A 14,944-nucleotide genomic window follows, 5' to 3' on the forward strand; every position below is an offset into this window, starting at 1 on the left:
TAGCCTAGTGGTTAACGCGCTCGCTCGTCACGCCGAAGGCCCGGGTTCGATTCCCCACATGATTACAATGTGTGAAGCACATTTCTGGGGTCTCCCGCCGTGAAATTTCTGGCATATTGCTAAAGGCGGCGTAAGACCATACTCACTCACCCCATTACGGAATCGAATAAATGTTCCTAAACTGACTTAATCTCGCATGTGTTACATGTTTTAACATCACGCTGTGTAATTATACGTCATTCAAGACAGTGGTAACAGTGTTAAAACGTCGAAGTGACCTAACATCTGAGACGTCAAGAACACTGATACAAGCTCAGGGTGATGACGGAAGACAAAACTCAGGGGTGAAGTTTAAGACGACAGCAGCCATGTTTATTGTTGTAGGTCGAAATGGTACAGGTTGATAATAACGTGACAGAACGCACACCGGGACCGAGTGGCCAATGCTCCCGGTGCGGAGATCCGCTTCTGTCGATGATCTGGGCCCGTCTCCCTGACTAACCATGGAAGTCAGGTTTTGTCCATAGAGGAATTACATAACGTGGGGCAAGCTCAAGGTGTTAACTGGCATTTATAGATAGCGCTTGAGATTAAGGGTACTGCCCGGAGGGGGCTTATGATAAGAGGGGATACCCCGAATGTTTGATGAATATATTAAAACAGACAAAGGGCATAGAATTTCGGTGCTTTTGGAAACATATTGAACCAATTAGGTATTTAAGAAGTTTTGAAATGGTTTGCACTATAAGATGTACTTGAACACGCCAAAAGGAAAAACAAATTTGTAAGAAAGATAAAAGGCTTGTGGTCAACCAGTTGAACAGATGAAGATTCTGATACGATAATTACAGAGTTTTCCGTCACTTAAACGTTGACATTTCCAGTGGGCTAAAATGGACATTTGTCCTTTCTCGTCCTTTTATAAGTTGGAAAAGGTAGCTGGCATCGACAAGAAGAAACAGTACGCCGGTGGCAACAAGGAATGCAATACCAAGGGCGCCGATGCTTTGAGAACTCGGTCTATTGTCAGGGACACTGATTTTCTTTCGAATACTCTTGGATGTTTTTGTTTTGTCTATTGTCAAATCTACGATTATTTTTTCAATTTTCTCCTTCAAAGTTTTGTTTGATAATTCGCAGTTGCAAGAACATTGCTTGAACCACCTTCGACTCGGGGCATCTGCAAACACAGAGAATGATATTTGATAAGTCCATGTCTGGTGATATGTGTATTGTATGCATCTTACCTATATCAAATAAACACAATGATTTGGTCTTGAAAATGATGAGCTTCGATGTTTGAGCGAACAAGAGTGAGTGAATTGCTCATGCAGTCATCAACTGGTTTGCCTGTACAAGACTCAAGACCGCCTCCGTGGTCTAGTGGTAGAGCGTCCGCCCGGAGAGCGGAAGGTCCGGGGTTCGATCCCCGACATACCAAAAGACGTTAAAAGATGGTACTTGTTGTTACCCTGTATCCATTAAGGGGCTAAAACAAGGACTGGTCGGCCCGGAGTCAGTATACTGTGTCTGAGTGGGGTATTCATGTTAAACTGCGGCATGGTATCTCAGTGAGCTAGCACTATAAATCGGCATCAGTCCGGACTAGTACAAGCAGCCACACAAACACACATACGTACATGCACGTCGCTATATAAGTGCAATAATCGTTGGACGCGACGTTAAACCCCATTTCACCTCACCTCACCTCACAAGACTCAACTACATTCAGGACGAACTACATTCAGGACGGCGTGACGGAAGCATGCTGGCAACGGCGTAAAACAACATATGCACTCTCAAAAGTCATTCATACATGTAACTGGATAATCAACCTGAAGTAAACGACTACATACCAACGTGAGAAGTTGTCGTTGCTTGTACATTTGTGTCAACTGTTGGTCCATCCGCTGCTGCAGTCCCCGCTGTGCCAGGAGACGTAGATGTGTCGCCATGCAGCTGGGTAGGAGTAGCGTTTGTGTCGGGAGAAGCGTTTGTGTTGGGAGAAGGAGTTGTGATGGGAGTAGTGGTTGTGTCAGGAGTAACGGTTGTGTCAGGGGTAGCGTTTGTGTCAGGAATAACGGTTGTGTCCGGAAAAGCGTTTGTGTCTGGAGTAGTGGTTGTGTCCGGAAAAGCGTTTGTGTCTGGAGTAGTGGTTGTGTCCGGAATAGCGTTTGTGTCTGGAGTAGTGGTTGTGTCCGGAATAGCGTTTGTTTCGGGAGTAGTGGTTGTGTCCGGAATAGCGTTTGTGTCGGGAGTAGTGGTTATGCCGGGAGTAGTGGTTGTATTAGTGGTAACGGTTGTGTCCTGAGTAGCGTTTGTGTCTGGAGTAGTGGTTGTGTCTGGAGCAGTGGTTGTATCCAGAGTAGCGTTTGTGTCTGGAGTAGTGGTTGTGTCCGAAATAGCGTTTGTGTCTGGAGTAGTGGTTGTATTAGTGGTAACGGTTGTGTCCGGAATAGCGTTTGTGTCTGGAGTAGTGGTTGTGTCTGGAGTAGTGGTTGTGTCCGGAATAGCGTTTGTGTCGGGAGTAGTGGTTGTGCCGGGAGTAGTGGTTTTATTAGTGGTAACGGTTGTGTCCTGAGTAGCGTTTGTGTCGGGCGTAGTGGTTGTGTCTGGAGTAGTGGTTGTGTCCGGAGTAGCGTTTGTGTCGGGAGTAGTGGTTGTGTCCGGAGTAGCGTTTGTGTCGGAAGTAATGGTTGTGCCGGGAGTAGTGGTTGTCTTAGTGGTAACGGTTGTGTGAGGGGTAGCGTTTGTGTCGGGAGTAGTGGTTGTGTCAAGTGTAGTGGTTGTGTCCTGAGTAGCGTCTGTGTCTGGAGTAGTGGTTGTGTCTGGAGTAGCGATTGTGTCCGGAGTAGCGTTTGTGTCGGGAGTAGTGGTTGTGCCGGGTGTAGTGGTTGTAACAGTGGTAACGGTTGTGTCAGTTGTAGCGTTTGTGTCGGGAGTAGCGTTTTCGTCGGGACTAGCGTTTGTGTCGGGAGAAGGGGTTGCGTCAGGGGTAGTGGTTGTAGTCAGGGCTGCAGGAGAGACGCAGATATTAGTAAATTGAAATGGCATTTATTCGTTATAAAGTGAGAAATGGGAAGACAATAAAGTATGTGTGTTTAAATTGGTTTTAACGCCGCTTTTAACAGTATTCCAGTCATATCACGGCGTGTCAGCTTAATATGGGAGGAAAGCCCGAAGTAATGCAGATCTCAGTTGTTTTCCACTTTTGGTGAAATCCACAAGCACGGGTATGTTGTTGACAAACCTAGAAACATAATCATGGCGAACCGGGATTCGAAGCCACAATCATAGGTTTCTGGTGTGCCCAAGGGACGGAACTCTGCATAGTGAAATGCGGCGCCTTAGACGACTAGGCCACCTTTGACCCCGAAGGAAGTACGCCAGCATCACTTTCATAGCGAATATGTCAATCGCATTCTAACGTTCCATGACTGGCGTTCATTACGAGTGGCAGGTGACACCAGGTATCACGGATTTTCGGCAGTCCATTCAAATACTTTTCACCACTTATTTGTCTTTTAGACCCAATGGAATCTGTTTCGGCAGATAACGGAGATTGGTATTCTCTGACGTTGAGGTTTCAATTACCTTCCCCTTCAGTGCACCAAGCCATATGATCATGTGTGACAGCTACACTGGTAACTAAAGGTGTCTCGTCATACTCTCCTGGAATCCATCAAACAATTGACTATTAAAGAAAAGGTTGGACATGACAAAACACAAAAAAGAACTATTACTGGATCGTAAAATATATGAAACGATACACACTAGTGAGTGAGTGAGTGAGTGAGTGAGTGGGGATGGTTTTAAGCCGCATTTAGCAATATTCCAGCAATATCATGGCGGGGGACACAAGAAATTGGCTTCACACATTATACCCATGTCGGGATTCGAATCCGGGTCTTCGGCGTGACGAGCGAACGCTTTAACCACTAGGCTACCGGGCCGCCCCTGATACACACTAACAAAATCCTCCCTCCCCACCCCGAATATTTCATAGTTAAACGGACCGACAGTCCCTGTAGCCAGTTGTCTGAAGAACTATCCACCAAATGAAGCAACTTCCAAGCAAATATGGATTCATGCCTTGTTACCTTTTGAGTTGGGTTTCCTTTGCTACCGACATAAGTGCCCGCATGTGTGTTGTGATAAGATAACTTCCATTTACGTTAGCACTATATTTATTTGTTTGTTGTTTAACGCCGCACTCAGCAATATTCCAGCTATATGAAGGCGATCTGTAAATAATCGAGTCTGGACCAGACAATTTGTGATCGACATCATGAGAATCGATCTCCACAATTAGGATACAATGACATGCATCAACCAGGTCAGTGAGTCCTTACGACCCGATCCCGTTAGTCGCCTCTTAACGACAAGCATGCATGTAGCACTACGTGAATCACCACGGATTATAAGACATCAAGGAGAATTATTACATAACTTTTTAATCGGGTACCATTTAGTCCCCAAATAGGTCCAACAAACAAAATGAATGAAGTCAAGCAAACACTGATGCGACTTCTTCACCAATTACAGTGATGTCACCAGGTGTTCTAACTTGATCTTAACAGGGTTGTTCTCGACTGTAAATTTTGACTGGAATCGTCTCTTTGAGGGAGTACCGACCTTTAAAACATTTCTTGACGTAGAAAGATGATGAAGATACAGGACTTTTCAGTTGAAGACGTCCACTGGCTACGTAGAAAGTACACGTCGAATCATCGTAATTTACGCCCCAACACTCCCCGGATGCTTCTGTGTAGGTCAAACATTCGTCCTTACACCGATCGGCGCTTGATATCCCTGGCCTGGGGACGACCTGTACTGTGCTCATGTCCACACTCCTAGTTGGTTGATGAAATGTGCAATTACCTGCAGAAATGAAAGGCAATTAAATACTTGCCTAATATGTATTGTACTTAATACATGCAAACTGTAAAGGGTGTACTATATATCGTTTGTAGTTAGGTTCACAAAACTTCAACCACCCATCGTGTACAATAAAGTGATGCCCAATCGGTCGCAAATGTGAGGGCGGTCGGGTAGCCTAGTGGTTAAAGCGTTCGCTCGTCACGCCGAAGACCCGGATTCGATTCCCTACATTGACATTGCTGGAATATTGCTAAAAGCGGCGTAAAACCATACTCACTCACTCACTCGAAAATGTGAATATCACTCAATCGCGGATAACGCTATTTGTAAACATGGGGCTGCACTACTCACACTGCATGCAAGATGAGTGCACATAAGTCGGGTTGGTTGGTTGGTTTGTTGTTTTACGCCGCATTCAGCAATGTTCCAGCTATATGACGGCGGTCTGTAAAATAATCGAGTCTGGACCAGACAATACAGTGATTGACATCATGAGCATCGATCCACGCAATTGGGATCGATGACATGTATCAACCAAGTCAGCGAGCCTGACCACCCGACCCCGTTATTCGCCTCTTACGACAAGCATTGTCGCCTTTTACATAAGTCGGGGAAACAATTAGTCAAATAATTGCCATTTTTTGTTTAAAACACCCAAATTAATTATTATCATCTTCGCGAGGCAAGGGCGTTAACTGAGTATAAAAGCCCAGTTTCCACCCTTGCCGAACTAGGCTGAAATTTTCGGGCTCCATCGGAGCGCCACTGGTGGCTATTCCGTGTTATGTCCCTTCTATGTCCCTCGTATTGACCAATCAGATTCCACCTCTCAAATCACTTGCCCAGTTGGCGGTACACATGCTTTGCAAATCCTGAAATCTGCATGTTTAAATAGATATTGCTTACAAACCGGATGTCTAGCTCGTTACGCGATTTTGATTGGACTATGTATGGACTCGTTAGTCCAGCCAAAGAGTAAATCTGGAATTCCAGCCTTGTTCGGCAAGGGTGAAAACTGGGCTTTTATACTCAGTTAACGCCCTTGCCTCGCGAAGATGATAATAATTAATTTGGGTGTTTTAAACAAAAAATGGCAATTATTTGACTTTTATAGTCAGTTAACGCCCTTGACTCATGACATGTTTTGTTATATGTATTTTTCACACTTTTACATGTTGATAATCCGTATTAATAAATGAATGATGATATCATTCCCAAATACATTGTACGTTACTAAACCCTCACGAAATTCATATAAAATTACAATAAGAACATAGACAGGGACTACTCGGGCTTGTAAGGTAAGATATTTCAAAACAGTTGAAGAAGAAACATCTTGACACCAAACGGGAACTGTACAGTTGTATGTCACAGAGGCAAGTACTGCATTACCATTTTTGAGCATACAATATTTAAAAACAATTCATGAAACATTTTTGAGCATAACAATATCATTTTAAACATTAACATTTTGATTTTTTGTTTGTTTGTTTGTTGTTTAACGCCACAATCAGCAATATTCCAGCTATATGACGGCGGTCTGTAAATAATCGAGTCTGGACCAGACAATCCAGTGATTGACATCATGAGCATTGATCCGCGCAATTGGGATCGATGACATGCATCAACCAAGTCAGCGAGCCTGACCACCCGATCCCGTTAGTCGCCTCTTACGACAAGCATTGTCGCCTTTTACGGCAAGCATGGGTTGCTGAAGACCTATTCTACCCCGGAATATTCACGGGTCTCACATTTTAAGAAATAATAGGTGCGATAACAGTCACAAATACTTAAACTAGGAATTTGTGTGCTCATTTTCATGTTTCATAAGCACGTGAAAGTTCAAATTGTTCAAAGTGTGCACATTCCTGTAAATGAGGTTCTAATCCGAGATTGTGTTTCTAGGTTTGTCTGCAACATATCCGTGCTCGTGGGTTACACCAAAGTGGTAAACGTCTAATTGTATTTCACGCTTTTCTCATAGATGTAGATGACACGCAATGAAATAACTGAAATACAGTTCATATAGGCGTTAAATCAAACTCACTCACCCCTAAATGGGGGTCTGGTGTCGTGCTAAATCTGCTATTGTCCACCCCTGTGTCACATGTGTCAATGCGAAACTTGGAAAAACGTTTCCATATGTTTAATGCCGCCACGTATATAACTACGGTGGCCCATAAGGGACATGGAGTCTGTTTTTCCATATTTTGGTATTTCACTTACATTTATCGTAACCTTTTGCAAATTAACACGATTTGTCTTACAAATATGTGATAAATCATGTGTAAAGAAGATATTGAATCGCTGAAAAACGAAACGAAAATGTCAAAAACTAAAATGAAAATGTCAAAACACAAAACGAAAATGTCAAAAACTAAAATGAAAATACAGAAAACTATTTCCACCCCGGTGTAAATATTATCACCGCGGTGTAAATATTATCACCGCGGTGGAAATAGTTTTCTGTGTATTCATTTTAGTTTTTGACATTTTCGTTTTGTGTTTTTGACATTTTCATTTTAGTTTTTGACCTTTTCGTTTTGGTTTTTGACATTTCCATTTTAGTTTTTGACATTTTCACTTCACATTTCAGCGACTCAAAAGCTACTTAAAAGTACATTTTCTATGTTTTCGGATGTTTTTATACATGATTTATCACATATTTGTATGGCAGATTGTGTTAATTTGCAAAAGGTTAAGATAAAAGTAAGTTAAACATCAAAATATTGAAAAACAGACTCCATGTCCCTCATTGGCCACCGTATATAACAGAATTGATAGTTAATAGTGGCTCATCATTTGTAGTTGTTTTCACACACTGGTAATCAATGACACAATGAAAGTTAATTGTTATGGTCTCATTAAAACCTCATAGATACTCGAGAGGATCGTTGATATTGTTATTCTACATACTTTGTTGACATTAATTAGGCAACCATCGTTTGAATCAATGAATATGAAAACGACAATGACACGACATCGATACATGTAACACGATTGCCTGAACAAATAACACGAATTAAAATACATGCAAAATGAACAAAGCTGCAACCATGCATCACTCAAACATCCTGGAAGAACGGTGAAGACTGCAAAAGTAATATCAGTGTGGGTGATTGCCCCAAAATGCCGAAAGGTATATCGTCATTTACATAGGAGCACAGAGAAGCCGCGAACATCTAGACGTTCTTTAACATTTTATTATCACTATGTTGTGGAGACAAATAGTAAAACAGGCGAATTAATGTATTTTGTTACCTCCCACAGACTCGCAGAATACCATTTGCTCCTGAGCACATTTTCCTGTTCTCCAAGCAAAACTGGATTGTAGTGTGACAATCCTGATGCACTTATCAGTGTCCTGGTTGAGAGGTTCGTCAGGGTACCAGTCACTCCAAGACATCATGCCTGCATTTTGGGCTGTACAACCCTCGACCCAACTGTAGCCAGAGTCCGTGAAGTGTAGGCCTATCCAGCTGTCCTGTCTGGGAACAAACTGAAGAATTAAGCACGAATCGACATTATTTTCTTCCAAAATAATCTCAAAAATCATTTTGTTTGCTCTGCTGGTCTGACACTACAGTAAGAAGCTCTTTTCCTCCAGGAGTGAGTGAGTGAGTTGGGTTAACGCCGCTTTTAACAGTATTCCCGTTACATTACGGCGTGTCAGCTTAATGTGGGAGGAAAGCCCGAAGTGGTGCAGGTTTCAGACGTTTAACACTTAGGTGAAACCCGCGAGCACGGGTATGGTGCTGACAAACCTAGAAACATAATCGAACCCACAGTCATAGGTTTCTGGGGTGCCCAGGGGACGCAACTCTGCACAGCGAATTGCGGCGCCTTAGACGACTGGGGCACCCGTGCCCCCCTTTTCCTCCAGGAACGACAAATTGAAGCACCTTGGAGACCTCTGACCACGTCTAGGAGTGATGAAGAGGAGGATCACAGTTAAATTAAATTATAGTCGACATTTAGTCACCTGATGCACCCTTTAGATATTCGGATGTTTAGGGTCTCTGTTATTTTACAGGTATGTGTTCAAAATTGTATTCTTGTTTCTGATCATATATTGACCTTGAATACATCACGGAACGATCAGGCAAAACATACCCCTGCTAAATATTGTGTGTGTGTACGAGCTTAAGTAGAAAACGACTGCATAAACAAATACCGTATTCGACGTAATAAGCGCCCCGCTCTAATAAGCGCCCACGGCGATATTTGTTAATATATTGGCTCGTGAACAATCCCAATTAGCACCCCTTCCGATTGATCAATGTACACAAGACTTATTTATTCGTGTATAATACGCACTCGTGTGTTATATGCACCCTTAATTATTGGCAATTAAATTCTGGAAAAATATATCTGTCGTATAGTAACATTTCAGGCTGTCAGCATAAACCACGAAATTTATCTTTCAACTCTGTTTTTTCTCACCAAAATACCATTCTAATAAGAGCCCCCTATTTCTAGTTTTGAGAGAGCCCTGGGCGCTTATTATGTCGAATACGGTACTTTACTCTACAGGCCCCTAAAATTGACCCTTAAAATATGTAATTGGGGATCCCTTGGAGCCCCACTTTGTAAGTCAAGGTAAACCCTGTATGATGTTATTGTCAAACAACCTATGACTTTTTCAACCATGTTTATATATTTTCCTTTTTTAACATGTTAACATCCTATGTTTCATTTCTGCAGAACTCTATCTCGCAAAATATGAGCAGTGGAAAAAGGAAAAGGAAAACTTAAAATGTGTAAAACCGTTACGAAAGAAAAATACCCACAACAAAACTCTTCAGAAAAAAAGGACAGGTAAATATTTATAACTTTGACTCATAAACCTTATTTCTTTTTTTCAGTTGGTCACAATGAGAATTTTTAAGTTGGTCACAGCCATATATATAAACCTGTCAACTGCAACATTAGCTCAGTGAGAAGACCTCCCTACCAAAGTTCCTGCTTTGAATAATTTTAAAAAAGTTTTCAAGTTGGACTTGGCCGAAGAGATCATTGGTGTTATTAGAAATACTGAATAACTTTCCGGTGACTTTATTGGTACACAGATTTTTGGGTGAAACATCCTGGTTATTATTTTGAGAGCACCCTGGGCTGGACTGAATGTTCTGCCAAAACAGATTCCATTGGAGGTAAAAGGCAAAATAGCAGTGAAAATAATATGAATGGATCACTGAAAATCAGTGATGACACCAGGTGTTCTCGAAAAGGTTTTATAAGCATGTCCTGCCCTACTGTTCGTTTGTTGTCAAAATGACAATGTTTTCGGTGAATAATTGAAGAAATACAATTTTGTTACGAAAAGGAAAAGCCGAATAAAACATTTTTCACAACACATCTCATCCAGGACATCGGTCATGTCCACCGAACATTTTCCCCCGACAAACTTAAACAATTATTTGTGTGCGACATTTGCATAATTTAAATAGACACCATGTCAGAGATTTCCACTGTATTAAAGGTGAGGTGAAATTGGGTTTAACGTCGCGTCCAAGATTATTGCACTTATATATATATGTGCATGCACGTGTATGTGTGTGTGTGGCTGCTTGTACTAGTCCGGACTGATGCCGATTTATAGTGCTAGCTCACTGAGATACCATGCCGCAGTTTAACATGAATACCCCACTCAGACACAGTATACTGACTCCGAGCCGACCAGTCCTTGTTTTAGCCCCTTAATGCCGAGCGCCAGACAGGGTAACAACAAGTACAATCTTTTAACGTCTTTTTGTATGACGCGGCCCGGGATCGAACCCTTGACCTTCCGCTCTCCGGGCGGACGCTCTACCACAAGACCACGGAGGCGGTCTGTCTTAAAGGGAAATCGCCTCGACTACATCATTAACACCAATACGAAACAAACACAACATCGCGATTGTTCAGTAACATTGTCTTGTACGTTCCAAACCACTATAGAGATGTACTTATTGTAACTCCATCACCAATACATATAACATTTCAGGAATGACATTACAATCTTTTACTTACACTCGATTTTTCCATATTTCAGTTTTTGAGTAAATCCGATTTAGAGCGGCCGCCTTGGCCTGGGTCCTGACCTCCAAGAGTTGCATGTTTTTGGAGGAACAGAATTCCAATGAATCCTCCCATGACCGCCGTGCCGCGAATAGCGTTATAGTGGTCATCTGCCTCTGACTGTATGCCACTAGAAGAGAACTATTTATTTATCAGAGGGTGTTGTGGTCATGTGGTGCTGCAACACCAGCTAAAACAAAGACATCATTCATGCCAATGACACATACTTTTACAGAATATTATTCTGTTCCTTATTAATGATAACGAATTGGAATGAATCTGCTTCAGTTTTGTATGTTACATTGTGCAAATGATGGGATCAGAGACATACAGGTCTTCAAGACATCATGGCCCCACAGCCAGGTCCAAGGGGGACCGACCATTTGAGATTCGTGGGGGTTTCCTTGGTTCTTATCGAAAAAAATAAATTGTTCCCCAATGTTCTTGAAAACATGATTACGCTTCAGACAAATGAAAAAAGAGAACTTGTCTGCCACAATAAAATACATTGTTCCAAGGTGAATTCCCTAAATATATTCAAGCTCATGTTTGTAATTATATAATTAAGTTCCCATCGGATGTTTTTTGTGTCATTAACTTGGTCAAAGTATGGACTTCTGGTTCTGAATTCGGAATACGCGATTTTAGATCTGTAATGAATAATTGATAAGAACAATGCACACTGTTTGAACCACTATACACAGAATGAAGTAAATACTCATAACTTAATCGAAGGAACGCCGGTATACCGTATACACCAGCACATGTCGAGTATACAAACATGACTTCTGTTGAACAAGTTAATGAAACTTGCTTTGACTGTGTCGTCGTTGACTCTTATTGTCCTCAGACAGAACCTCAGTGTGTTCAACAAATATAGAGTCAATTCCTATGCACAGGTGTACCCAATATGCAAACGCTGAACGCTAGTTTTATAAAGCCCACACCTTCTTGAATATTTCACAAGCCGTACAATGCAATCAGAGATACGACGCCTTTGTAGAGGAGTATTGTATTAACCAGGAAATGTTTGAAAACTTGATCTATTAAAAGTAACAGCACAAACGCAGGTTTTCGATCGGGTTTACAGCATTCTAGGCCTTAATAAAGCTTCCACACTTAAAATGTAAATTCCTCCCTGCAGACGCCCAGTAGCTTTTAGACAGTACCATTACATCAAGTTGTTTAAACATTTATAACAGTTAATCAGGTATATATTCTTCATAATTTCAGGTAATATTTGATAACTCGTATCCAAAAATATATAAATTCATGTAAAGTACAACAACCATATCGCTAAAAGTACAAAAATAGAAACTTAAGGTATAATAGATTTGATATGTGGCAGTAGAGATTGTAAGTTTTTTTCTCATCTTTTGAGTGGGAGCAATTTGAGTGAGATGCTCACTGAATGCCAAATGAATTATTCTGTTTGTCGATGATGATACAACCAAATCAGTTAGTGTAATAAAGCAATAACTTCAAATTATCCTCAGAATATTATTTCAGAAAATGGACACAATCCAATAAATTCTGATCTAATTAAGCCATTAGAGGACATCATTTTGGTCATTGATGCGTTAAATTTGGAAATATTATCCACCATAAAACATTTTGAAAGCTTTACAAAGGCCTTCATTGTTGTAATCCATATCAAACAATGTCAGAGAAGGAAAGGGCATGCTCGCTTGTACCACAAAATGTACACCATAGGCTGGAGGTGCTGGTCGGTTGGTTTGTTGTTTAACGCCGCACTCAGCAATATGACGGCGGTCTGTAAATAATCGAGTCTGGACCAGACAATCTAGTGATTAATATCATGAGCATCGATCTACGCAATTTGGATCGATGACATGCATCAACCAAGTCAGCGAGCCTGACCACCCGATCCCGTTAGTCGCCTTTTTACGACAAGCAGTCACCTTTTACGGCAAGTATGGGTTACTTTTAGACCTATTCTACCCCGGACCTTCACGGGTCCTGGAGGTGCTGGAACATTGCTCAATTAAAGGTTTATTATTGGAGAGCTTGTAATAGAATATTGTGGATCTTTCTTGTCACTCTGAATTTTTATGCCAAGATTTTTATAAACAGACCAGGAGGTTTCACTGGCCACTTTTATTTCAAATTCGGGTGAGTTGTCTATTTGACCATCATTAAACAATATCAGGTCACTGAAACCTAAGTTTAACTTCTTGGCCAAATTCCCTTGTTTTGACAAATCAAGCAGGAATTTCGATTCATATACACAAAGAAACAAATCAGGAAGGAGGGAGCCAATGGGAAGCCTACGTCATGTTTAAATGTCCCATTCCCAAACTCTGACCAAATGGCCAGAGCCCATGAGTATAGAGATGTAAATAAAAGCGTCAAACCCTTTCCATATTAATAAGAAAGCACTGCCAAAACAAGAGCCGATATTTACGAATATCTCATTAGTGAGTGAGTTAAAGTTTAACGTCACATCGGCAATATTTCAGCCATATCGTGACGAGACAAAATTTGACATTAACAATATATATTTAAACTGTATAAAATTCTGTCGACGAAGGACAGTATGATAACTATCACAGATTTGCGTAAAAGTAGTAATGTAAAACATATATCAGCATTTTACAACGAAATACAAAAACAAGCTATAGATGAAGGTAGATCACCACACTAGGCACCATTGGGACTTTTGCCACCTGCATGGACACCAGCAGGATTTATACACAGGAACTCGATGAAAGCGTGTATAACATAAAAAAATATATTCGTCAAGAAAAAAATCACACCCCTCCATAAACATTTAGTCTGTATGTTTATAGAGGGGTGTGATTTTTTTCTTGACGAATATATTATGTTATACACGCTATCATCGAGTTCCTGTGGATTTATATCACCCCTTCAGTTGTTGGCGATGGCTGACAAATTTAGCCAAACATTAAAACAACAATATGCTTCGATTAAAAACGTGGCAGAAATAAATATACACTGAAGTTTTGGTTTTGGTTTGGTTTGGTTTGGTTTGTTGTTTAACGCCACAATCAGCAATATTCCAGCTATATGACGGCGGTCTGTAAATAATCGAGTCTGGACTAGACAATCCAGTGATTAGTATCATGATCATCGATCCACGCTATTGGGATCGATGACATTCATCAACCAAGTCAGCAAGCCTGACCACCCGATCCTGTTAGTCGCCTTTTACGACAAGCATAGGTTGCTGAAGACCTATTCTACCCCGGAATCTTCACGGGTCACGTAAATACTGACAATAAGAAAGCATCTATTATTCCACCACTTTGAATAAGAATTAAATCTGCAAGTTCTGCTGCTAAAATTAACCTTCAAGATGTAAGTTATTGTAAATGTCTAAGTTTTCGTCACGATATGGATGAAATATTGCCGATGTGACGTTTAGTTTTGACTCACTTCATACTAAATACAAGATTTTGGGTAAAAAAACCCAACGTATCAGAGGACCCTAATGTATATGATTCATGAAGGTAATTGTTTACCAATTCAACCAGCGAATTAAAACGTTTTTTCACTTGAGATGTTTCTTACCCTCGAGAGTGCCCAGCAACCAAAACAGTCCGAATAGATCCATTGCGTATGTAAGTCTGTGAATGTCTTCAATATGATAGTGTACGCGCTGTAGTTATACCCGTTCCAGTAATGCCTGGGCTGGGTCGATATAAGTGTAAACCTGCTGATCTGGTCATGTGTTGATAACGTTCATACATAGCAACTGTATGCCTATAATGCATCAACGTACGATTGGTTGGTTGGTTGGTTTGTTGTTTAACGCCGCTATATGACGGCGGTCTGTAAAAAAATCGAGTCTGGACCAGACAATCCAGTGATTAATATCATGAGCATCGATCCACGCAACTGGGATCGATGACATGCATCAACCAAGTCAGCGAGCCTGACCACTCGATCCCGTTAGTCGCCTTTTACGGCAAGCATGGGTTGCTCATCAACGTACGAAGGAGAATACAGAAAGGAGTGATCT

The 14,944-nt window shown here is 41.2% G+C and overlaps 1 protein-coding gene across 1 annotated transcript in view; it reads right to left on the minus strand.

Annotated features, from left to right (window-relative positions):
* Nucleotides 1-372: 372 nt before the first annotated feature.
* The window catches only part of LOC124132693 (mucin-2-like), a 59,584-nt gene continuing 45,012 nt past the window's right edge, over nt 373-14,944 (minus strand). Inside the window, exons 7-8 of the mRNA XM_048388176.1 lie at nt 1,857-3,014; nt 373-497 (exon numbers count right to left, since the gene is read on the minus strand). Coding sequence (XP_048244133.1) covers nt 373-497; nt 1,857-3,014 — 1,283 coding nt within the window. The remainder of the gene's footprint in view (nt 498-1,856; nt 3,015-14,944) is intronic.

The sequence above is a fragment of the Haliotis rufescens genome, unplaced genomic scaffold, assembly GCF_023055435.1.
Source record: "Haliotis rufescens isolate VD_foot unplaced genomic scaffold, xgHalRufe1.0.p SCAF_7, whole genome shotgun sequence".
Taxonomy (NCBI): Eukaryota; Metazoa; Mollusca; class Gastropoda; order Lepetellida; family Haliotidae; genus Haliotis; species Haliotis rufescens.